Genomic DNA, 23854 nt, shown 5'->3' with positions numbered 1-23854 from the left:
AAAAAAAAAAAAAAAAAAAAATTAAATCCCCATCTCCAGGCAGACAACTTTGTTATTATTGAAAAGTCCTCTCAATATTGTTAGTACAAACAACAGGCTTTATTTTTTTAGTTCAGAGCGGCAGCATAGTTAAGGTGGGATTTAAAACCTTGAATTTAGCCAGACGTCAGCAGTACTAAAAATTTATTTAATTTGCAGGGCCCAATTGCATCAAGAAAGCAGGATCCTAAATGGCTCTGAAAGTGACAATCTCAACCCACTTCATGAAATTCAGGAAAAGCAGGTAGCTTTGTTGTTGCTCCTTTTATCTTCAGCACATTTAGTAATGCACCCAGCAGGTACCTGAGTTGTTTCTGACTAAAGAAGAAAAATGCTGAACCACTAAGAAACAGATCCAAGGAAGTCAGTGAATGCTGACTGTGTGATGGCACACCTAGAATGTGCACCAGACTGCAACATGCAAGGAAGGCCCTCCTGCAGAACTGAGTGAATGTGAAGCATCTGGAATAGTATAAGACCACTCATAGGGTGAACCCATGGCGAAAAAGCTTACACCCTCCCATCAACGACCCTTTCTTCCCTCTTTTATAGCCACAACTCTTCCTCCATTAACGGCTTTTCTGTTAGTTATTTGCTGTCCAGTACACTGTGGTAAGACCTTTTGCTAAAATGACTTTAAAATGATTACTATGGGCTATTTTTATTTTCAAAGGAGTTTTGAGGGCCCCTCTGACATACAAACTTTAAATTGTTAAAGGTACACAATTTAACTGTGCAATATCAGGCAGTAAACCTTAGGACTTTCTCAACTTGGTTTTTATCCTGGGGTAGGATGAGGAGAGAGCATTGAAGCCTGTGTGGCATTGAAAACACCCAACCCTCTACCTACGCATATGATCAGCCTTGTTTCTAAGTAAAAACAAAATGTTGTCATGATTTTTTTCAAAATGTATTATCCTCTCAGTTTATAAAAATGATAAATCAATAAAATACCTTGACTTTAAAGAAAGTTCACCTGCTTTGTAGGGGCTTTTCAAAGGATAAACTCATTTTAGGAATGAAGACAGAATGAATTAGCCTGGCTGACAGTAGAAGAATCAGAGGGTGTATACTGGTCAACCAGTTGGCCTACCTTTTGTTGCTCTGCCCTGCAGGGTTCTATATGTTACTTTCTTAAGGCGACAGCAGACCCCCTTTTCCATCTGATGCGGCAAATCAAAGCAGCATTGGTCATGCCCAGAAAATCATCTCACTATTAACCACTGTTCTTAAGAAAATTTTAAAACACAAAAGATGGAGGATATACTTCCCTCCCTTAATAAATGTATTTCTTAAAACATAAAATTCCATCCTTTGTTTTGCAGGACCTACTTGCAGTGTCCTTGGGCTCACTGCCTGCATGGCACTCACTTCCCAGCCTCCTTAGCCCACTTATCTGGCAAGGTCCAACTGGTATGGGTTAACTATGGCTCTAAAGAGTGCAACAGATAGGGGACTGAATTAATGTCTTTTAAGTCATTAAGCAAAAATGATACCGAAGATGGCGAATAAGTGCATACTTTGTGCTAATTCCTTTAAGCTTAACATTGACCCTGCAAAATTTGTGGTATCATCATTCCCGTTTCATTAAGTGGAAACTGAGATTAGGTTAAGAAACTTGCCTGAGTTCAAAATAAAATGCAAACCCAGCCTGTGGGTTCCCACAGGTCCTCTTTTAAGACAATGAATAGACCACTGTACTATTCATTGAAGAGAGGATCATGCCAGGAGCAGTTTTTAAAGTAGAGCATCATACAAAACACAAGGCATTATCATTACTGAGAGAGCAGGAGAAAGGGAAGTAATTTGGTTACTAAAGAGATCCTGGAGCTGCGCTTAGAATGGAGTTGTGATTTGTATTGCTCGTTACAGACAGCAACATCGAGGCAGGACTGATGATAGCAGAATGCTAACTAAGCACACCTTCCAATATTTACACTACAACTTACTGTTTACAAAGCCCTTTTGAACGTACAGCCCACTGCAGAAGCACGTATTTCACATACTCTCATACCCCAGCATGGAAGGAGACCCTCGTCTTGAATTGCTGCCGTTTAAGATCAACACTTTCTGTTTTTTGACCTGGGACCTGTGCTTCATCTCAGGCAGAATTCTTGGGAACAAAAAGTATGCATTTATGCAAATAGCTCCACCAATTTGCGATGCTAATTTGAGCAGAGAGAATCTGGTACCTTACACATTCTGTGAGCCCAGCCAGGGTACAAATTCCCCTGGTGTTTCTTTTTAGGCTAGATGCCCAGTGTGGCAGGACTTGTTTCAAGTGATCTAAATTTAGATATGTGGGCTTCTAAAAAGGGATTGAAGCAAGTTTCTGTATCACTGACTGTTTAAAGACACTCCCCTCCTGCTTGAAAACTGTCACAGTGAATGATTTTTTTGCTAATTGCTTGAATTTTGTAAATTCAAGAATTCAAGTCACACTCATAGAGAGGAAAAATGATACATGTTTTAGGGTGAGGCTTTTGGTCATAAAGCAATAAATATTATGTCTAAGGCAGGTTTTGCAGTCATGGGTGCCTATTTACCAAACTATTTCAATGACTTTTATGTGCTATTTTTTTCCTTAATGGACCTTAATGGCAGTTTATTGTGATACTCTGATATATTTTATTTTACTTTCTAATAACAAGTTTCTAAGCAACTAGTACGTTCCAGAAGCACTGACAGCCCTGTGAACTGGGAATTATGATGCTCACTTTGTAGAGGAGAAGACTAAAGTCTCTGGGAAGAAGGAATCACTTGGTGAACACTGTTTACTTGGAAGGAATATGGTCCATCATGCAGTGGGAAATGCCCAGCCCTGCCCCCAGCCTGGCAACCCTGCCCAGGTTCAGCCAAAACAAGTAAGGCTGTCATGGCAGGAGACATTATGGGCTCAACATGGGGGACAGGCCAGAAAAGGCTCTTGTCTCCAAGTTTCTAAGGCTTATATATTTCAAAGTGAATGAGATAATGATTTAAATGAAGGAAGAGTTGGCATTTTCTTTCACCCCCTTTTGCTTGGCAATGCATAAGCAACCAGCTCGGTCTGGCAGTCAGTTTGTTCTATTGAAAGAAACTGGGCACTCCAGAAAAGCCTGCTAGTCCTTCTGGGAATATCACGGGCGACACCAGAAACCTCAGTGTTCACCCCATTTCCAGGCAGGGCAGCTACATCCAGAGTCACAAAGGTTCATGCCTGTTCTGTGTCTGCCTGGTCCCAAGACCTATGGATCTGTAGAGCAGCCACCAAGGGACCGGCATCTGGGAAGGAGGAATGTGGAGGACTACGTGTCTGGCACTTGGCTACGTCTGCTCTTCCTCCAAAGATTTCTAAAATGTCTATTGTTCCTCAGAGATGTTTTTCCCCCTCTGTAATTAATTACTATGTGGTTGAGAAGATTCACAGACTAGCAGAAAATAGTGAGTGCTGAAACATATGAAAACGATTAGAAAAGAAGTACAATCACGTGAAACCTATAATTCAGTTTTTAAAAAAGTTTACTTCTCCAATGGGAAACACAAAGTAAGAAAATTCAAATCTCCATGGCATTTTAATTCAGGGGAAGTGAATCTTGGTTCTTATTTTATCCTCTTAAAAACAGAAACCCTGGCTTCTTTGGCAGAGCCTTATGGGGGGCTGTAATTAAGTTAACACAATCATAAAATAGAGGAAAAGTAGTTTATAGACTTTTTTTTACTTCAATGGAAACTAATAAATATTAAATGCCACATATTTATTAAGAAGTCCTATCTTCTGTCCCTTGATGCTAAGATATCTCCTCATATTTTGATTCACAGGGAGCTTGGGACTTACAGATTTCTAATCTCGTGACAATGAAATAGCACGTGCTTTGCTCCTTTTTGTATATTGTCTTAAAAATGCTGCAAGGAGGTATTTGAGAATCTTTAGGAGGCAGGCAAACAGAAAAAAATGGCCTACAAAAATAAAACTTTGTTTTTCGTCTGTATGAACCTCCACTGACGTATCACACACCCCCACACTCTCACACTGCAAACACTGACTTTCCCAGCTGAGAAATGGGCCCCAGGAAGTATCTCAGGATTTCACTGTGTCTAAAAATGTGATGCATCCAGATGCTGCATCCAGCTGGATGTCAAAGAAAGGAGCCTCAGGTTAAAATGCATTGACAGACATCAGCATATTTCAGCGATTTCTATTCATATTTTTTGAGACACCAAGAATCCTTTTCTTCTTCATGATATATGCTTCATTCCAGCTGATCAACTATCTCCCACATTAATAGCAGGACTCGAAAATGTGGATAAACTCAGAATAACTCTCACCTCTACTGTGGCTTGCAAAAAGTTAAGTGACAAAAACACGGTCACCCCAGGCTGGTGTCATGGTACGTACAAAGCACTTATGAGTCAGCAAGCAGCTGAAAAAAATCTGCCTCACAAATGAATTCTAGGTGACCGGAGCAGCTATGCTACATTGCTACTGGGACCTTCTCTATGTGCACATCTATCCTGAACTCAATTTTAAGCGCTAACTCTGAAGCTCTCAGGTGCGAGACTATTAACTGATCTGAAAACTTCTGCTTAATAGAGTTAATAAGGATGAAAGGGGTGATAATTAAGCTAGGTAACAGGAAATATGGATGGGAGCAAAAATGGCTATAGATATACTATATATATTAGACATCAATCAGAATTCCATTTATAAACTAACCGGGATCCCATGTTTGTATACAAATGGGAGTTGACACACAAGAGGTCAATGTTTTATTGCAAAATAAGCCTCAGAGTTACTGAAGTGTCACAGAATTTCCACCCTGTGCCCGACTTTTTTTTTTTTTTTTTTTTTGGTACCAGGGATCGAACTCAGGTCCTTGTGCTTGTGAGGCAGGTGCTGGAACCACTAAGCTAAATTCCCGGCTCCAACTTCTTTTCTCTACATCATTATTATGCCTGGATCTACCCAATCAGTTCAGTGCAGCTCCTCACTCACTTCCCTGTGCTCTTTCGGAGGCTCTAAAGACAATGATTATGATGATGACAATGTCCTTAGTAAATTTTGGCTTAAAGTCTTCACACATAAGAAAAATGAAGATATATATGTCAAAGATATTAAGATTAAAATTTAAAATAAATTTATACATTTTTTTTCTGGTACCAGGGATAGAACTCCAGTCCTTGTGCTTTCGAGGCAGGCAGTGGCACCACTAAGCTACATCCCCAGCCCTATACTCTTATCTGTATTATTTAGTACATACACTTCTTGCATCCTGGGCTTCAAGACAGCAGCAGGAAGTCTGGAAAATGGTACATGGGGAGAGGATATTATTCTCGGCATCTGGCCTGGTTTGTGGTATAAGTAGAAGTTGGAGAGATGTAGAAAAAGTACATATCTGACAAATTCTTGGAATCAAAATTCAGAAAACATTTGGATTTTTAGAAAAAGATTCTATGATATAACTTTTCATTATTTCAGAGAGCTGCTTGTAAAACAAGCGTGATATTGTTAGAATTTTCTAGAAGCACATATATGTTTCTAGAAGCACATACATGTTTCTAGAAGCTCATACATGTTTAGGATCAGCATGATTATCTGAGGGACTCCACAGACAGAGAAATACATTTTTGGTTTTTTATTAATACAAAGGCACTCTATGATTAAATCCATCTAAGTCAACACCGGATATTTATTAAGAACTAGACCACTGAAGCAACCACATACGGCGTTGTACTGAGACGTGGAAAATGTTCTGCTAAGTGTGTGGGAGGCAGATGTGGTCCTCTGGCCAGAGCACCTTAATCTGGCCTTAGTTCTTAGTGTTCCTGACCCTCTGTTTCCTTTTCTGAAAAATGAGAGTATCACCTGGCTTCTAGAATGAAATGAAGTGGCAAGTGGAAAAGGAATTTCAAGTGTAAAGTTCCTATGAATGCCAATTTGTGACAGCTTCTCAAAACACTACATAAAACTGCAGAACTGTATTTTCCTGTCGCTTTGATTGTTGAATGTCTCCATCCTGTGTGTAATATGAAGCCATCGGGACTGTATACTAGTGCCTTTGTTACAATTAAGAGAAGTAATTATTCCATTCTTTGTTTTTGAATCAACATGCTTCAGAAAATGAGACAAAGTAAGTCCTACTTACTGCTTCAAAGAAAATTAGTGGATTTTTGTAAGCCAGACTACGTAAAGAAAGCGTGCCCCCTTTCATGACACTGTTTTCTTCTGATGTATGAAGTGACACAGTGAGCCATTTAGGAGTAGTCTGAAAACTAACAAGCCATGAACAACAGAAAAACAAAACATTAGCCAGGTAAATCCTGCAGCCCACGAATGATGGACCACAAGCATATCACCCAGACAAGGTCTTATCAAGCAACAAGGTCAGTCTTTACCTCCAATTAAAATAACCAGGGACTTAGCAGAGACTAGTGTCTATTTCTACTTGTTTAGAGTAGGGGAGAGTGACACACCGGCAAGATCAGGAAGCATGTAAACGACGGAGAGTCCAACTTGCCAGACAGATTCCAAACCTGCAGCCATGCAGAAAGCCAGCCAGGCCAGCCCTCTGGCAGCAGCGCTAACCTGGAAAAACGCTGTGCTGCAGGCAAGACCTTGATTCCAGCTTGCTCTAGCCTTCTGCGCTTTTGGGTTTCAGTAGAATCCTTGTCTTCAGACTTGGGGGCTGGAGCCCCCACAGTCCCCTCTGCAGGCATCCACTCCTTACCACTGCTGTGGGGTGATTCTAGCCCAGTGTCACAAGGCTGACCCCCAGGATACGTGTGGCCAAGAGGGTCTTCACTTGCTTCACTTCCTTCCTCCTCTATAGTTTCAGGATAACTAGTGAGTTGGACAACATGGTTTACCAAACCAACAGACCAGCCTGGGGAGCTAGTCACCTCCCAGCCATTCTGATATTGCCTTCCTCTTTAAAAAAATGTCATCACATCATAGCATGCAATATAATCTTGGTAAAGAGAAGACAATTAAAGGCATCCACTTGTTAATACAATGCATCAGAATCTAAATATTCAGGGCTATTCCAAACTTGATTTTGAAAGGAAAAAACTTTTTCTGTAAGAAGGGAAAATTCATTAGTTTGTTTACAAAATGTTTATTTAATGGAAAATCATAGCAAAAACAAGCTACAGTGTAATACCTTTATTAGAAGGTTATTTAGGGCAAAGACTCTATCTTATTTATTACTGAATCCTCAAAGCATAAAGATAGTACCTAGCACATAGTAGATGCTCAGTAAATACTTGCTGAGTAAATAAATACATAGAGATTAAGAAAACTACTGCTTGTTTCTCTAAAGAGGTGAGATATCCAATGTATTTTCCATTTATTATCACCATTTCTATGTATGATTATGAAACATATGCCATGCATTGCTTACACACTTGAGCTTAGATCTAAACGAACTTGCACTGAGATTTTTTTGGCATAGAAAATGTCCTCTACAGCTAACAAGATCAAGAGTCATTTTTTCACAGAAGGAGGAAAGACCTGTTCTCCTTGCCCTTTCAATATAACTGGCTTCAAACATCCTTTCCTTAGACAAATACTAGACTTCTACTGTGTGCCAGGCACAGATGAAGGCATTCTGTTGGAGCTGTCTTTGGCTCACAAGCAACTCTCTCCCAGAGTCTGTCGTGCCCACCTCTCTGTGTATTCTTACACTGAAGGTCTGAATTAGATATCTGACCTCATCCATGGCCAGGAGCTTCAACGGGAAGGGAGCAGCAGGGCTCAGCCTTACCTGAAGGGCCGCTCCCCGCCCAGGGGGGAGGTGGCGGTGCTCCAGCTCTTCCGGTATTCCTCTCGCTCTGCTTTCTTCTTTCTCAGAGGAGCAGGGATATAGGCCGTCTGGTTGCTTTTATTCGGGAGGTACTGGTTAAAAGGCACTGCTGATTTTGGCTCACCGTGGGAAGTCCGCCGCGCAGACATGTCATCTTTCTTCACATCTGGAAGCTTCCGGTGCGGCAAGTCGGATTCAGAGTCACTTCCTCTCCCTGGGGAAGAGAGGATGGATGCTGAAGAAGTAAGTTTGGGTACCAGAGTGCCCAATGGCACGTCCACAGGACTGGGGATGTGTTTAAATAGTGGGTTCTGGGGATTCCTTCCTTAATCACCTAACAAAGCTAAAATGGTAGTCTAGCTGGGGATTTAGCTCAGTGGTTCGGTGGCCTGACTTGCAAGCACAAGGACCCGAGTTCAATCCCCGGTACCAAAATAAATAAATAAAAATAAATAAATAAAATAGTCTAAATTGGTCTACAATTCTGCAAAAATTACAGAATGCTCTGCAAAAAGCTCTCAATTTTAACCAGGAAAAAATAAAATGCAAGCAACAAAATTAAAAATAAAATAGAGGTAAGCCTAACTGTATCTGGAAATTACAAGCAACACATTTCCAGTAAAATTATATGCCTATCAAGATCCTGTGACTCAAAAGAAAAAAATACCAATTCACCAAAAGAGTTTTTACCAAGTTCCTGCTTCACATTTTACACTATGCCAGACATTCTGACAAATAAGAATTATACAAGATTTTATCTTTGAAGTACCTTTAACCAAACCATGAAAATACCTACAGGATTTAAGTTATAACCCAGGAGCAGAGAGATAAAGAGCAATAGGAATTCAGAGAAGCAACCAATTTAGATTATCCCGAGGGTGTGCCTTCCAAGAAGCAATGGCAAGTCCCCCCAAGATGGAGCTTTCTCTGGCACCCTTAGCTGGAGACAATCTCTCCTTCCTGCGATTTTTATGGTCCTATGATCCTGTGTTCCCTTCTGGGGCATTATCTTTTCTACCTTATTCGTGGAGAACAAGAGCTAAAGTGGTCAGAGTATTTTTTCTTAACCACTTTGCCTTTGCACACAACACTCATCTTCAGATTATTTGATGAATAAATGGTTTTGTTTGGCTTGAAGAGTGGCTTAGATAATACAAAGGCATTCAGTGTTGCCAACATCAGCCTTCTGTTGGATAAAAGCCCCGATAATTATACATATTCTTCTTTCCTCGTTTCCTCATTGCATTTCTAAGACCTATTAGAATGAAGCTACCATTATGACAAACACTATCATATAAGTCACTGACACTTTGATGTTGATGGAAGATTCTTAATGAGTGACATCATTACATTGTCATTCTGTAGATAATATAAAAATGTATCTATTTATATTTAAAAAGAGAGCCTTCACCTAAGAGCCACAGTGGTAGCATGGCATAGAGGTTTATGTCAGACCTATTTCATTTTGAGTTCTGCTACTCATCAGGCTCATAGGAGACTTTGCACATATTATTTCACCACTTTCAGCCCATTCTCCAGTCTGTAAAATGGGATAATAATATTTATTACCAGCTTTATTGGACTGTCGGGATGATTGTATCCATAGAAAACTATCAGTACAGTACTTAGCACCAAGTGTTCAACAAATGCTGCCTTCTTTCTCTGTCCTAACAGTTCTGGAGCTACCAGAAACGAGCTGTGGGCTCCTAGACACATTGAACATGCTTTACTCTCTTTTTCTGTAAAACAGGGATAAATGATACAATAGCTTTTAAAAGACAGTAAAAGTTAAAGGCACTGCCCATAAACAACTTGCTCATTGTTGTATGTGAAATATTCAGCTTATGAATTATTCATGCAGCTTGCTTTCAGTCCCCTTCTGAAATTTTGACCCTTTCATTACTTGTTGGTATTCGAGTATTGTCATTCATTACTTAGACCCTTCCTATTTCCAAGTCTTTTAACTGTCTCAGTGTAATAAAATGTTTACAGCTCCCTGTGAATCACTTTGTAAACAAAAGTAATTCCATCTTGTCTTGCCACACTCATAGGTTTGTTTCCCCACTTGACGTTATTCCCATTTTATTAACATGGAAAAAAGCTCAGAGAGGTCAATAGGGCCTTCTCTCCATGGCTGGGTAGTGACAGCTCTGAGAATCTAGTTTTTGTTCTCTGGACTCCCAAAGATCTTTCCTTTGTAACACACTTCTTTTGGAAAAATGCTCTCTGCTTATAGTATCCTGACTAGGGGGAGGTGTTACATTGTACTGAATAAGTGAATGAAAGAATGGTTCTTCAATCTACTATAAAAGTTTGGTAATGGATTACAGTTGTCTCAGGTTCTCCAATTTAAAAACCCTATAATATATGAACCTTATTTATGTACAATATTTAAAATATGTCTATAACATACTGATTAAAGGTCTCAAAAGGTTGTCTCACACATTAAGCACATCATTTTTGCACGCAATTATTCTTCGATTAATGTCTTAGACATTTCAAGAAATGTTAGCTTATAAATGTCTCAAGGCAGGTGGCTCAGTTGAAAGACATGTAGTCTCATGTGTTTAAAAATTACACTCTCACTTCTGCTCTGTCACGCAGGAGTCCTGTGACCCTGAGAATTTAACCTCTTTGTACCTCAGGTCTTCATGGCATGCACAGAGATAATAATACCACTTTCCTGGGATATCACGAAAAAAAGTGAGACGACAGGAGGTGCCTAGGAAGAGATGCCATGGTATGCTTTCTGTAGGTCATCTTATCTAATGTTAGGACTTAAAAAGATTTTGATTTCACTTCATCTTACCAACATGGGTATTTACTAGGGTGGATTCTTCATGTATATTCAAAGTTAGAAAATGAAACAGCAGGGATGATGATATTATTTATCAATATCTGATCATCCTTTCCATGAGGCTACTTTTTGCTCCTTTCCAGCAATCAGAGGACTCTCTTTCTTTAAACATATCTTTGTCATACACAGTATAATCCCGATACTTCGCTCTTGAATATTCCTCTTCCACTTTAATTTCTTCGTTCCTTTTATCTCTTTTAACATCTTTCATATAAAAGATAAGAATACTCACTTAACACAGGGCACCATATTTATAAAATATGGCATTAATTTTAAAGTAACTGAGTTGAAGATTTTGCATTTCCTCTCTCATGAGACCCATTAAGTGCCTAGTGAAGGTGAGAGGAATTGGGCACCTAACTAGAAAGAAAGCTTTGCTGAATCAACCCAGGAGATAGACAGCATTCCCATTAGGAAGCTCTGTGTCCAACTCAGAACTATGGCACCTCTTATGAGTGTACCTTTTGACTGTCTGTTTTTGAAAGTAGCAATGGGTATCAATAATAAAAGGTCTCCATTATTGATCCAATATAGTGTTGAAGAATTTCATGGAAGGACTGTGTCTAATTGGTTGTGAGTCCTAGAAAATAAATTTTCAAGACTTAAAGTTTTCCAAATTTGGAAGTGTTTATCGGGACTAGCAATCTTCTTCATTAGCATCATTTGAAAAATGCATACCATAAATTTATGAAATCCAACATGTATTTGGCTAAAATTATACTCTTTTTTTTAAAAGGCAGATTAAAAATGTGTTGTTTTCTTTCAAAACCTCATTAGGTCTTGATTAGTTTACAGGAACATAAGCCTTGAGGTATCAAGCTGATTGGTATAAGGTACTCTTTCATGATGGTGTTTCATAGAGCTCAATTCCACATTATTCTTTAGAAGGGGAAACTGTTGATAAATAGACTCTAATTTACCAATCTTACTTGCTGCAAATTAAAATGTGCTCAGTAAACATTAGTATAATATTAGTAATCACCATTTCAAAATCTCAAATCCCTTCAAAATATGGTTTGTTAGAAATTCTGAACCCCTTGAAGCTGGTGACAGAATAAAGGGTCTATATTATGAGTTACAAAACATCAGTGTGGAAAAAACCAAGGTTTTTCTTAAAGCAATCAAAACAATATGGATGAAATAGCTTGGTTAAGATATATTTTTTAAAAGCAAATTTACTATGTGGTTATGTTAAAGCCTAATTAGATCATGGAGTTGGTATTTAACTTCAAGTACCGTGGGTGGTATTTCAGATGTCACATAAAATTTTAGAGATGTTTTTCAATTGGCTTACAATGCACCATGGAATTCTTTAGGAGTCACACAGTATATGGCCCTGAGGTAAATATATTTGCTAGAAAGTTTAAATCCTAAACGGAAGCATCAGTTCAGTCATTTTAGAATAAAACATCTATTATACAAAGATAAATTACGCTTAAGAGTATAGTACATTTGGGGCTCACATTTTTTGAGGCTAATACTACTAGTCTATTTTACTGACAGTAATTTTTGCCACCCCAAAATATTGGGCCAATTACTTAACACCCTGAAGGCTCATCTGTAAAATAAGGGTAGGAAGGAGAGTCTCCAGCTGCACAGGGAACTAAGTGAGATCCTAGGACTCTCCAGCTGCAATTAAACAAGACGCTGTATGCTGAGTAATACACTGAGAAACCTGGGTACATTAAATACGCAAGTGTTGTCATATAATTTTATAGCCAAAAGGGGTCTTTCTGATCTCAGAGAGCAGGCCTGTTGAGATAATACCATCAACCAAACCATACATTAAAAAAATAGAGACAATTAAGTTTCTACTAGCCTTGGTATCTTTCTGGAAAGTTTATGCATACAGAGTCAAGGCACATTCACTTTGTACAAGCACAGAAGTGCAAGATAACTAAGGTAAGTGGCTTCTAAAAGGTGGGTACTAAATTTATATCAAGTTACAGGACCACACATTTTTATAATGAGAAATGATCATTCCATACATGTGGTTAAAAAAAAAAAACCCATGGGATTTAAATCAAATCCAGTCTCAGGGCAAACAGGCAGCTCAGGTTGTGCATTACACATTAGCAAGCACCTGCATTGTGACATGTAACCAGACAGATATCAGAAGCATAAAACAGACTGCCAAAGTCATGCCATCCTAAGCTTTGGAACTTTCATAAGCATAAGTGAAGCTGGAAGCTGGTTCATTTTCACTTAGACAGTGGGGTTCTCACTCCAACATTTCCCTTTCTCATACCTGAGTATATAAACTTCAGCACACTTCATGAGCTAATGGTCTGCACAATGTCTTGACTTACTTAGGCCAAGGGAGAAATGATGTAACATATTTTCCAATAGGAGATATGCTCAGTCAGTCAATGTTCAAATAAACTGCTAGGGACGCCAAACAAAGTTCTGAGAACCATACAAACCAACATTCAAAGACTTTTCCCACCAGCTGATAGAATTACTGGATTCCAGCAAGGTGGGTATGGAGTCTGCCTTCCCAGCAGACTCAGAATTGCCAATAATTAATTCTGAGATTTGTGTCTTACGGAGACCCCAACCTACCATCGCTGCTTCCCCTAAGCACTACATCTGGCGAAGGTGTCTGCCGGGAGCGGGAGCCGAATGAGTCCAGGCTGTCGAAGGAATCATCCCTGCCGTGGCGCGGAGGGGAGAGGGAATCACTGCGCTCAGAATCCCAGCAATCAATGTAGCCACTGTCTCGGATGCTGCGTTTAGGACTCTCAATGTCATCAGTCTCCTGCTCCAAAACAAAGCAAAAGGATTACAAACATTACTTTAACAGACACAGAGCCTACAAGAGCAGGAAGATGTGTTCCCAAAATCCTGCACATCAAATTAGTATGGAAAGGCTGTGGCAGCCATCTATGGGAGTGATTAGCAACTACCAGTGATGGTTCCATTCCCTAACCCTTCTCTGCCACATTTTCTTAACCTGAAAATCATGTACAATGTTAGAAACAATCCTTAAGTATCATACACCATAATGTTCAAAAAAGGGGAAAAAGAATTAAGGATAAAGGATCACAAGGTTTGGATTTACAAGAATGCAAGGATCATAACAAAGAGGCAAAACCTTAACCTTGACTTGTTTTTCAGAATCCATAACTGCATGTCTGTCCCCGGACCAAGCCCCTAGTTTAGCCAGGCAACTGCTCCTGCTGTCTGGCAAATGCAAGCAGCATTTGTTTTTGCAGCAGAATCAGCTCTGTAAAATCCTGGAGCAGCATGTTTCCATCTTCCGCTACCTTGGAGGGAAATTCCTGCTCTGAAAGAGAGCTGTCTTTCTGAGGCAAAATGTTAAAAAAAAAGGCAATGAAAAATATGCAAAATGCTTTTCCTGATGCCTCAAAAGACTCCAGGCATGCTCTCACTCTCGGCCAGCTCTCCGCGCTGAGGGAGCCGAAAGCACTTGGGGCTGACCCACATGTTCGGAGCAGTGAGAACAATGGCTGTCTTTGACAGCCCGTGATTATAAATTCTTTCCAGCACAAGCGTCACATACTAAAACACTGAAACTCCAGCAGAAGAAAGGTCAGTCAAAGCCATCCTCACCCTCGGATTATAATAAAAGCCTTATTCCCGCCAATGTCTTAGCATTCGTTACAATAGTCCAGGCTGGCGAAAACAAAAATAACTCCAGTCACTCAAAGATAAACTTCAGTTTAACATCCTCTAAACTGTTGCTTAAAATCAGGACTGTGGATAACACCAGCAGAGGGGCATGTTCTCATCTGCAAAGACGGAATGTCACACTGGATTTCCCAGAATACACATGAAGGTCCCTTCTGCATTCCCAGTCCAAAGGATAAATAAATAAATATTCTCTGTATTAGCAGTTTTGGAAACTGGTCTGGACTGTCTAAGATGCCCATGGGAGTCATTGCCTTTGTAGGAAGTGCCTTTGCTGGCTGCTTCTATCAATTATATCTGGGTCCTCAGACACATTCCCCAGTGGGAGGCATTTGTGGGGACGGAGTGGCTGTAATTCTCCAGGCATACACAGCTTTTGCATCAAAAGAGGGAGTGGGTAAGAGGACACAGGCAGGCAGAGAGGAGGCCCCTGAAGCCTCCACAGAGGACCTGATTAAAGCCCCCTGAGGAATAGGTTGTCAAATAGCCTGAGTGAGCACAGATGACATGACTCTCCACAGGAAGGCAGAAACTCCAGCTATGGAAATTAAGGTAGTTTACTTGTAGGTCTAAAGCTAACCAGGACTTGGAACAAAAACCAGGCCCAACAGCTGAAAAGTAAGAACTTGTAACTCACTGAAAGTATAGACCTACATCAGATATGGTTTTGAATTGAATTTCTTTATAAATGCAAATCATCACCTTGAAATATTTACCTATTGAGAATAGGCCATATGGCTAAAAAAGGGAGGTAACTTTTATTGATCATTTGCTCTCTATCTAGGGCTGTATGTGATATTTTTTGTACATGTTGTTATTCAGTCCTCACAGCCACCCAAGAATCAGACATTGAGTAACTTGACTGAGATTACACAATAAGTGGTAAAGCTGTGATTGTAAAACAGGATTCTGGCTCCAAATTCCAAATGGTAAAACCTAAAAAGTGTCAATCATCTTTGATGTAGTTCCAGCCATTCCATCAGATCTTCTTCTCTACCATCAGAATATTCTCTCCCACTGGGTACTTGCAATCTCCTTTCTCTAGGGATGGTACTAACCTGGATTATGTCCCTAGCTAAATGTTCTTTATGGCTAGCTCACTGAACTATAAATCTTGCACAAGAAACACCACTTAGGGTAGTGCTTAAGAGCATGGTACGGAAGCCAGACTGAGTTTAAATCTTGACTCTACCCCATGCCAGCTGTGTGATCTAAGGCAGGCTATTTTACCTTACTAGTCCTCATCTGTAAAATGGGGCCGGTAATAACACTTCATGAGGAAGACAGGAGAGTTAAATGTGTTACTATATTGAAAGCATTCAGAAAAATGCATAATACAGAATAAGTAAAAGTATCAGCTATGGTTATAATTCATATCATTTATTCACCAGGCATATAAATTTCTACATACAAATTGCACACTTATAAATTGAGTTAGGAAAATAACTTTACACACGTGGTAATCTTCTCTCTCCACCTCCATTTATACCCCATATCTACACGGCCTGGGACCAGTTTCCCATCAGAGAGGACAGACTCTCAGGAATGTGGGCCACTGGTCGCATCTGGAAGTGACATGCCGACAAGCTGCTTGGTGCAACATTACAAAACTGGATTGAGAAAATATCAGAAAGGTTTTCCCCAAGGTCCGTCCACTCCCACCCCACAAACCACAGGAGAAGAGCCAGGAAGAAAGGGAAAGTCAACATGTTTCTTGGAGCTTCAGCTGCTTTCTCACAGCTGGTTATGCGAAAGAAAAACAGAAAGGCCACCATGTTCATGATTGTGCAGAAAGCCAAGAATAAATCCTTGGGTCCAGTGCATGGGCTGGGAGCTGAGTGGCACAGCCAGTCTGAATAGTGAAAACCAGGCCATCGTGGCTACCCACGGCCAGTCTGGTGCCCTGGGAACTTCAGGGTGAAACAAGAGGCTCTTCACCAGAAATAATGATGAGGACATCCATGGCACACACAACTTTGCTGGCCTTTATTAAGTCACCTAAAATGAACTTTTTGGGGAGGGGAGAAAATATAAACTTTCACGAAGGGTGATACAGTCTAAGCTCTCCTTTCATGGGGTCTAATTACATTGTCTGTGCTTTTCACTTGGAGCTGGACAGCTTTCCTTCTCCAACAGAGCACTCTGAGGAAAGGAGTTAAGACTAAATTCAGTCTATTGCACTAATTGGGGGTTGTCCTAGTAAGAATGTGTTAATAAAAAGGGGAGAACTACTAGCTTCCACGAAATCTTTGTATCATTTCACTTTTTGTCCTTTCTCTATCCCCTCTGTAAGAAGGATCAGTGGATGTCTTAGGGTATCTGAGAAACCCCAGACACCTCCATGTTACCACTCAACATTTCCTGCTTCCTTTGTGATTTACAGTATAAGGTAGCTAGGTCCTATTCTAGGTGTCATAGGGTTCTAGTTTTCCAATATGATCACTGATTCTCCACCCACTCTGATTGTGGGAATGATTCACCCCACAAACGCCGATTCAGCATGTTCCATGGGTCTGATACTTTTCTAGTCCTGGGGACACAGTGTTATGCAAAAATCAACATACCTCCTATTCTTATGGGCATTATGTTCCAGTAGGGAAGATAAAAAGTAAGCAGAAATCCACCATGGACACAAAGTTGGGTGATAAATACCATAAATACCATGAAAAAAATAAGGCAGGTTGAGGGAATAGAAGCTGATAGTGGCGCTATTTAGGGTCTGCATTTGTTTGCCCACTCTGCTCTCTCCTCTTTATTCCTTCTTTCTGTTAATGCCCTCACCTCCTGAAATAGAGGTAGGTTAGGCCATTTACAGTGGTCACAGTGACTGGTATAGGAATAGGACAGCACATCCCCAGGAACTGTACATCTGGGGCTATGGGAAATGTTCTCTCGCCTTTCTGGGGAAGGAGTTAGAGGGAGGTAGCCTTGGAGATTCTGTAGGCCCCTTTCAGTATTATAAGGGCATATCTACCTATAGGGGGAGAATGAAATCAAGGTTCAGTCCGAAGAAATGAGCAAAAAGACACAGAGGAAGAACCAAATTGCCGACCTTGCAGCTCCAGTCCCTGAGATTTCTATGGAATCTCTTCAATCTCAGTATTTTGTAGTAAAATTTGTTCAACTTTAGTGCTCCTTTTCTGGGTAGGCCTTCCCTGACACACCCAAGCCCAGTGAAAAGCCACTGTCACCCTGCTTGCAGAGACCCTCTGTGCAGGCAGCAGCAGCAGCAATATGTGAATATCTTCTAGAGAGAGTCTACACAGAGGGATTTACATGCATTAGGCACATGGCAGATCTTTACAGCTGCCGTATAGTTAATACTTCCATGTACATTTCTTTCACTAGGAAAATGAATGTAAAAAATTTCTGACTATTCTGCTTTATTTTGAAATTCATTTCAGCTTAAAAAAAAAAATCCATGACTTTAGACTGAAATAAAGTCCACTTATTCCATGTCTTTATGTATTCTGCTTTTTTTCTTTTTTGCAGGTAGGTATGAATATGTGACTAAGTTCAAGCTTTAAAAGGATGTACACAGTATGTTTAATGCTGCCATAAGAGAATGCCACATACTAGGAAATTCACAAGGAAAATTTTATTTCTCATAGTTTGGAAGGCTGAGAAGTCCAATATCAAGGTACTGCCATCTTGTGAGCACCTTCATAACAAGGCAGAGGGCATGATATGGTTAGAGAGTACACGTGCAAAAGTGAGGATAATGAACCCTCTCTGGGAATAGTAGTATTTGTGAGGGTAGACCCGCTGTGACCTAATCACCTTCTGAAGTTTCCACCTCCCAGTCTATCACAATAGCAATTAAATTTGAACATGGATTTGGCAAGGGACATTCAAATCATAGCAGACATATAGCATGTAACATCCCAGAAGTTTAAAGGGAAAACAGAGACCCTGTCCTCCACTCTTCCTTTCTCTTGACATGAATATGGATACAGCAGGAAAGCCTGAGCAGTTATCTTGAATCAGCAAGGGAGAATCCATGGTGGTACAAAAGATAGAAGATCCCAGGCCTCCTGTCATGAGACAGACCTGGAATGCCCACCTCAGCCTGGACTTCTCCTGTCCAGGCTTCATTCATGAGTTAGAGATAAATAAGTACCTTATTTTAGCTATTATTTGGAGTTCTTTCTCATTTGAACCCAATCCTAAGTGATAAAATGAGATAATAATTTATAGATAAAGCAACCATTTCTAGCTGCTTGGGTGGACCAGTGAAGCTCAGGCCATTAACCTTCAACTTTGCGCAGTGACAGGGATGCAGCGCAGTTGGCCACGTTGGTGACAGAAGTGCTTTGTTTAGGGATCTGAACCACATCAGGTAAATAAAGAGGGTAATGGCTGTTAATATTACGTCACTTCACAGGCAGTCTCAGTAGAAAGGGAAATGAGAGTTGAAGGAACCAATAGCTGGTCAGATTATAGAGGAGCTAACTGGTGGTAAGAATGTTCAATAATGAGAATAAACCAGATTCTAAGAGAATCCAGCAGGGAATTGTGAGGTAGAGCTTTAAAGAGCTTAAAACAATGACACATGCATTACTACTCAAGTCCAAATTTAACATTAAAAAAACAAACATATAGACATCTCACATCCAGCCTGGAACTTAGCTTTGTAGTTTTGCTAAGAATAGAGTGAGAGGAAAAACTAAAGGACAAACAAGAACTAGAACTAAGAAACAATATGTTGTGTCTTGTTGTGTGGATGTGTTTATTTTGACAAGAATTAAGTTTAAAAAACTTTGTTTATATGAGTCATGAGCAGTATGAGAGCTTTGTCTATTTGTCAGTACATGAGCCAGACTGGCTCTGGCCAAATGCAGACTATTAGTTTTAAGATAAGTAAATTATTAGAAAGGTGGAATTAATTTCTTGCTTTAAGAATTAAAAGTTGTAAAGCACTGAATATCTCTCTCAGTGAGGTCTTATTAGTTCTTTTATTTTGCATGTCAGAGAAATGCAAAAGAGAAAATCCTCAACTACTGTTTTAATATATGCCAATCCAAAATACACGGATGCAGATTATTAATACTTTGGACAAATTAGATACATCACTAAGCCTTGGGAAAGAATATGCAGGCAAATACACACAAAGTATTCCACCGTTTCCTTGGTAAGTTCCTATCTCAGTCTTTCCCATAATTAAATAAATAAATCAAGCTTTTAATAATGTTCAATCAAAATGTTTCATCAAATAAACAAATCAAGCTTTACAAATATTTTCCAAGTTTCTAGGCCATTCAAATCCAAAGGCTACAAGAAACACGTATCAGAAAAGAAAGCTCCTCATTCACCAGAGCTCGTCTAGGGCAAGTGCCGAGGCGAGAACTTGGCTGGCACTACTCACCCACGTCAAGGCTCTGATGGGCAAGCAGAATGACCTTTAGGCTGAAAGTGCAGAGCACATGTGCATTTTTGTATAATACTGCATTGTGTAATTCAAGCATTATTCCTCCAAGAAAACAAGCTCCTTTGCATACAAAGCCATATACTGAGAGATTAAATTTGCTTTTTCGGGATTAAAGTTGGGTCCAGCTCGTATCTTCCATTCTCCAAAGGGCATTAAAGTTCAGGTAGGTATGAGACATATGAGGCAAAGACATCATTGCTAAGACAAACGGTAATTTCCTTAAATATGTGAGTGACATCTTTGACCTGTACATTTCACCACATGGAACGGTAATAATTTTAACAAGAAGGAAAATGTGTCCCTTTCCCACCTTGTCTAAACCTCATGGAGAAAGAAGAAAATCCAAGCTACCTTTCTCATCTGAGCCAACAATCCTTCAAACTCCTTCAGGTTCAGTGTAGTACCACTGTAGGAAGTACAGCTGTTTGCAGCTTTTCCCAGCCAGTAAATGGTTACTAATACCTGTGGAAGAAAACAATGCACCTGAGCAGGCGAACATGCCCTCCCCGATGATGCTTACTCTGAGGAATCAGTAGTGCTTTACTAACAGGCAAAGCTGACTTACAAAAACTTTCATGCATTAAATGGAAAATTATTTTAATCAGAACCACTCAATACTATCTCAGTCAACAAAACCTGAACCAGGAGTTACAGTAAGACTCCAGTTTTAGGAAAAGATAGGTTGAGAAAGAGATCCTCAAAATAGCAAGGAGGAAAAGTAAATCCTCCCAAATTATTTTCATGTAGTGAAGGTTTCAAAATTAGGCAGCAACATTTTTCAGAAGCTCTTTGGAGTTTTTATACAGACAAAGTAATAAAATAGATGCTCAATTCCCTTGAAAGAGGTGATTTTGAGAGTCCACGGTTTCTACTTTTGAACTCAGAGGTTCCACTGAGAATAATGGCAAAAATCCCAAAGAAGTTATAGAGGTTAATTAGCACTTCCCAGTACAGAATCAACACAATATATTGGATTAACACTAGAGAAGCAATGTAGGGACAAATATGATCTGCAGATACCTCGCTTAGGACAGATTAAGATAGACTCCCAACATGGAGAATTTTTAGCCTTGACATGGTTCTACCAATGAGGTAACCTTGGATGTTTAAGGATTTCTATGAATATTCAATGGTCTCATGCTACAGTCTTAAATTAATTTTGTTATGTCTTTCCAAAGAGCCTGTGCACAAGAGCAACTGCTCTTCTCATTGACTCCCCACAGGAGTCACCTAAGATGAACTCCTTAGAGCTAACTTATGAGAACCTGAGGCCAATGTACAAACTCAGACTAGTATTATATTTTCAACTTCTGTCTTACTGCTTCAACAAGGCTGGAAAGGACTTATTGTAACTCATTCCACTTGGTAGGCCAGAAAATGCTTTGGACAAGGTGATACAGGTCTGTGGTTCCAGCTGGCTGCAGGCCCAAAATATGGTTATGTGGGTCATTGCTAGGATGTGACTTTGTTTTCTACCTCTGTGGGAAAATTTTATATCAGGAATCCTTTAAAACTTCCAGAGGTCTTTTATTAACCTATTGCTTATAAATAAAATTCTAGAAAACATACAATTCCAAATGTTAGGATACTAACTAGGGCTATAAAATAACTAATGTGTACAGGGTATGAGCCTGTTTTAGAAGGTATGGTAAGGAAATGGAAGTTAGACCATGCTGTGGCTTAGATTATGGTTTTTCTGATTTACTTAAAATTGTATGATGAAAAAAATGGTACATTTCTCTAGTTGAATGAAGGAAGAAAAAGAAGATAAAAATGAGAATGTCAATCAAATAACATTTGGGAAATTTAAAAAAATAGGTCACAGCTAAGTTTTCTATTTTAGATATGGGTTACTTTTTACATTTCCCAATTTAAATTTAAGATAAAAAGCATGAATACACTTGCTACTTGAAAATAAGATTTAAGTACAAAAAGTTGATTCAGTCAAGAACCAATAATAACTCCAAAGATAAACAGGAAAACAAAATACAAAAAAGACAGGACCACAGCAGACAACTCTGTTCACAGAATGCCAATCCTCTCCTGAAACAGTTTGCCCAACTGCTTAATTTAATAATCCCGTCTGGGCCCACAGAGGGAAATCAGCTAATGTTAGTGTTGAGCTCATCATTTTGTGTTTTAAGAAACTGAATCACAAACAGAACACAAGCTTCCATTTGTTTATTTCTGGACGGAGCACTTAATTAATTAGAGAGAAAATCTCTCAAATCTATTGCTTTTAGTTCCATCACAGTCATTCAATAGAGATCTACGCATTTCTTTTTCTGAGAAGGACTCTTCCCAGGAAATCTATGAGAATCATGGAATTTAGATACATTTTATATTGTACTTGAACCATTAAAGTTAGAAGGATACAGAGGGAAGTCAAAACACTTACATTTTTCAGCTTCCTCGTATAATCAGGATTTCTAGGTTAGGAAAAGGAAAAGAAATGTTATCAGATTAATCATATCTTCACTGTGATTGTTCCTTAAATACCTCTGAGATATACTTGAAGTAAATACATAAAAGGACATACAAGAATATAGTTAGTTTTTCAAGGCCTATGACTTGAGATTTCAGGAACTGAATAAAATTGTTTACCAAACAAATATGACAAGATTGGGGAAAAGTTCCACCATGCAACATGAAAAATGAACTTTGTTCCGTCTGGAAAATGAGGAATTCTGTTTAGAGTTGCAACTATTTACATTTGAATTTTGAGAGCTCAGCAGCTGAAAAGCCTGCCTTGGGTGAAATCTGACTGCATTACCGAAATCTTTAAGTACTTGTAATAGAGGTCTGAAACCTTATTTAAATAGATCCGAAGTTATGTGTACCAGAAGCAATACTATCCAAATATTTGTCCTTTTCTGCTTTGGACATAAATTAACACTGGGAATTAGCCCAAATGAAAATATGCATGTTATGTCCACACACACACACACACACACACACACACACACACACACACGTACACATTCTCAAGCATACATACATGTTTATGCTTAAACTATAAATAACAAAAGTGTATAGAGAAACATTAAAATTTTTCCAAAATTATTTCAAAGTTACATTAACATGTCAATCAGTAAACACTAAAAGAATTGCTGCATCCTTTTCTCCATAGTAACTTCATTGAGGAAGGCGGGAATGTAGAGATTCTATCAAATAAATCAGTAAAGTAGTTAGATTCCAATTAATTCACTGCAGTGTATTCTGATCCAAAGTCCAAGTGAACAAATAGGTAAGCAACTTCAAGTTAATTGAGAGTCAAAGGACTAGAAAACAATGCCATATACTAGGGAGGAGATAATCCCATCATCAAACACTTAACATTAAAAGAAACATTGATCCAATTTGGATTTAAGAATATATTTTCATGTTTTTAGTTTTAATAGAAAAGTGGTGTGCCGTTAATAGAAAAAAGATACAATTATCTGCTTAGATATCTGCTGAATATTTTTTTTCACTTAACAAACAGAAAAAAAAATCTATAAAACTCTAAACTTTTTATGAAAAACTAAGGCCACTGACCTAGGGAGCTGCAGACCTAGGGCTGCATACTGATTTCCCAAGGCCTAGTTTTTATATATAATCAATAAAAGATATGTTTTATGAATTTCTAAAACCAATCAGCCATAGACTCCCCTAGTTTAGTAATTTATTATAGAAAGTGGCTTCCAAAAACCCAAATGCAGCTGCCAACACTCAGAGTGAACTTTCCTTCACACGCCAAGCAGTGTGAATGGCTAATTATTGCCCAAGACACTGCACAGTTCTTATTGTTTCTGGTCATTCACCACCAGGGGAAACCGTGAATGTGAGATGAGGCAGAACCTAAAACAATTTCCCGAAATGAACAATGATTTACAGAGGCCACATTTAGGTACAGTAATAAGTGGAGTACTTGATGTGTAAAATGAGGACTGTGGTGGTTTTTATACTCAAATATCCTAATTTTTGTCCAGTGATTTTTCTACTTAACATTTTCCATGAGAAATATTAAAAAATGGCACATTGACAACAGACAACTAATTTTAGATGATCAATCACAGTTGACTCTTCCTTATTCCCAGTCATGAATTATAAAATCCA

The 23854-nt window shown here is 39.1% G+C and overlaps 1 protein-coding gene across 1 annotated transcript in view; it reads right to left on the bottom strand.

Annotated features, from left to right (window-relative positions):
- Positions 1-23854, bottom strand: part of Limch1 (LIM and calponin homology domains 1) — a 318918-nt gene that overhangs the window by 69242 nt on the left and 225822 nt on the right. Inside the window, 5 exon segments of the mRNA XM_019207620.2 lie at positions 6605-6859; positions 7782-8034; positions 13240-13435; positions 20108-20218; positions 22155-22185. Coding sequence (XP_019063165.2) covers positions 6605-6859; positions 7782-8034; positions 13240-13435; positions 20108-20218; positions 22155-22185 — 846 coding nt within the window.

Source organism: Fukomys damarensis, unplaced genomic scaffold, assembly GCF_012274545.1.
Source record: "Fukomys damarensis isolate Sample0158 unplaced genomic scaffold, DMR_v1.0_HiC HiC_scaffold_35, whole genome shotgun sequence".
Classification (NCBI taxonomy): domain Eukaryota; kingdom Metazoa; phylum Chordata; class Mammalia; order Rodentia; family Bathyergidae; genus Fukomys; species Fukomys damarensis.
This window is presented reverse-complemented; position numbering and strand designations above follow the sequence as displayed.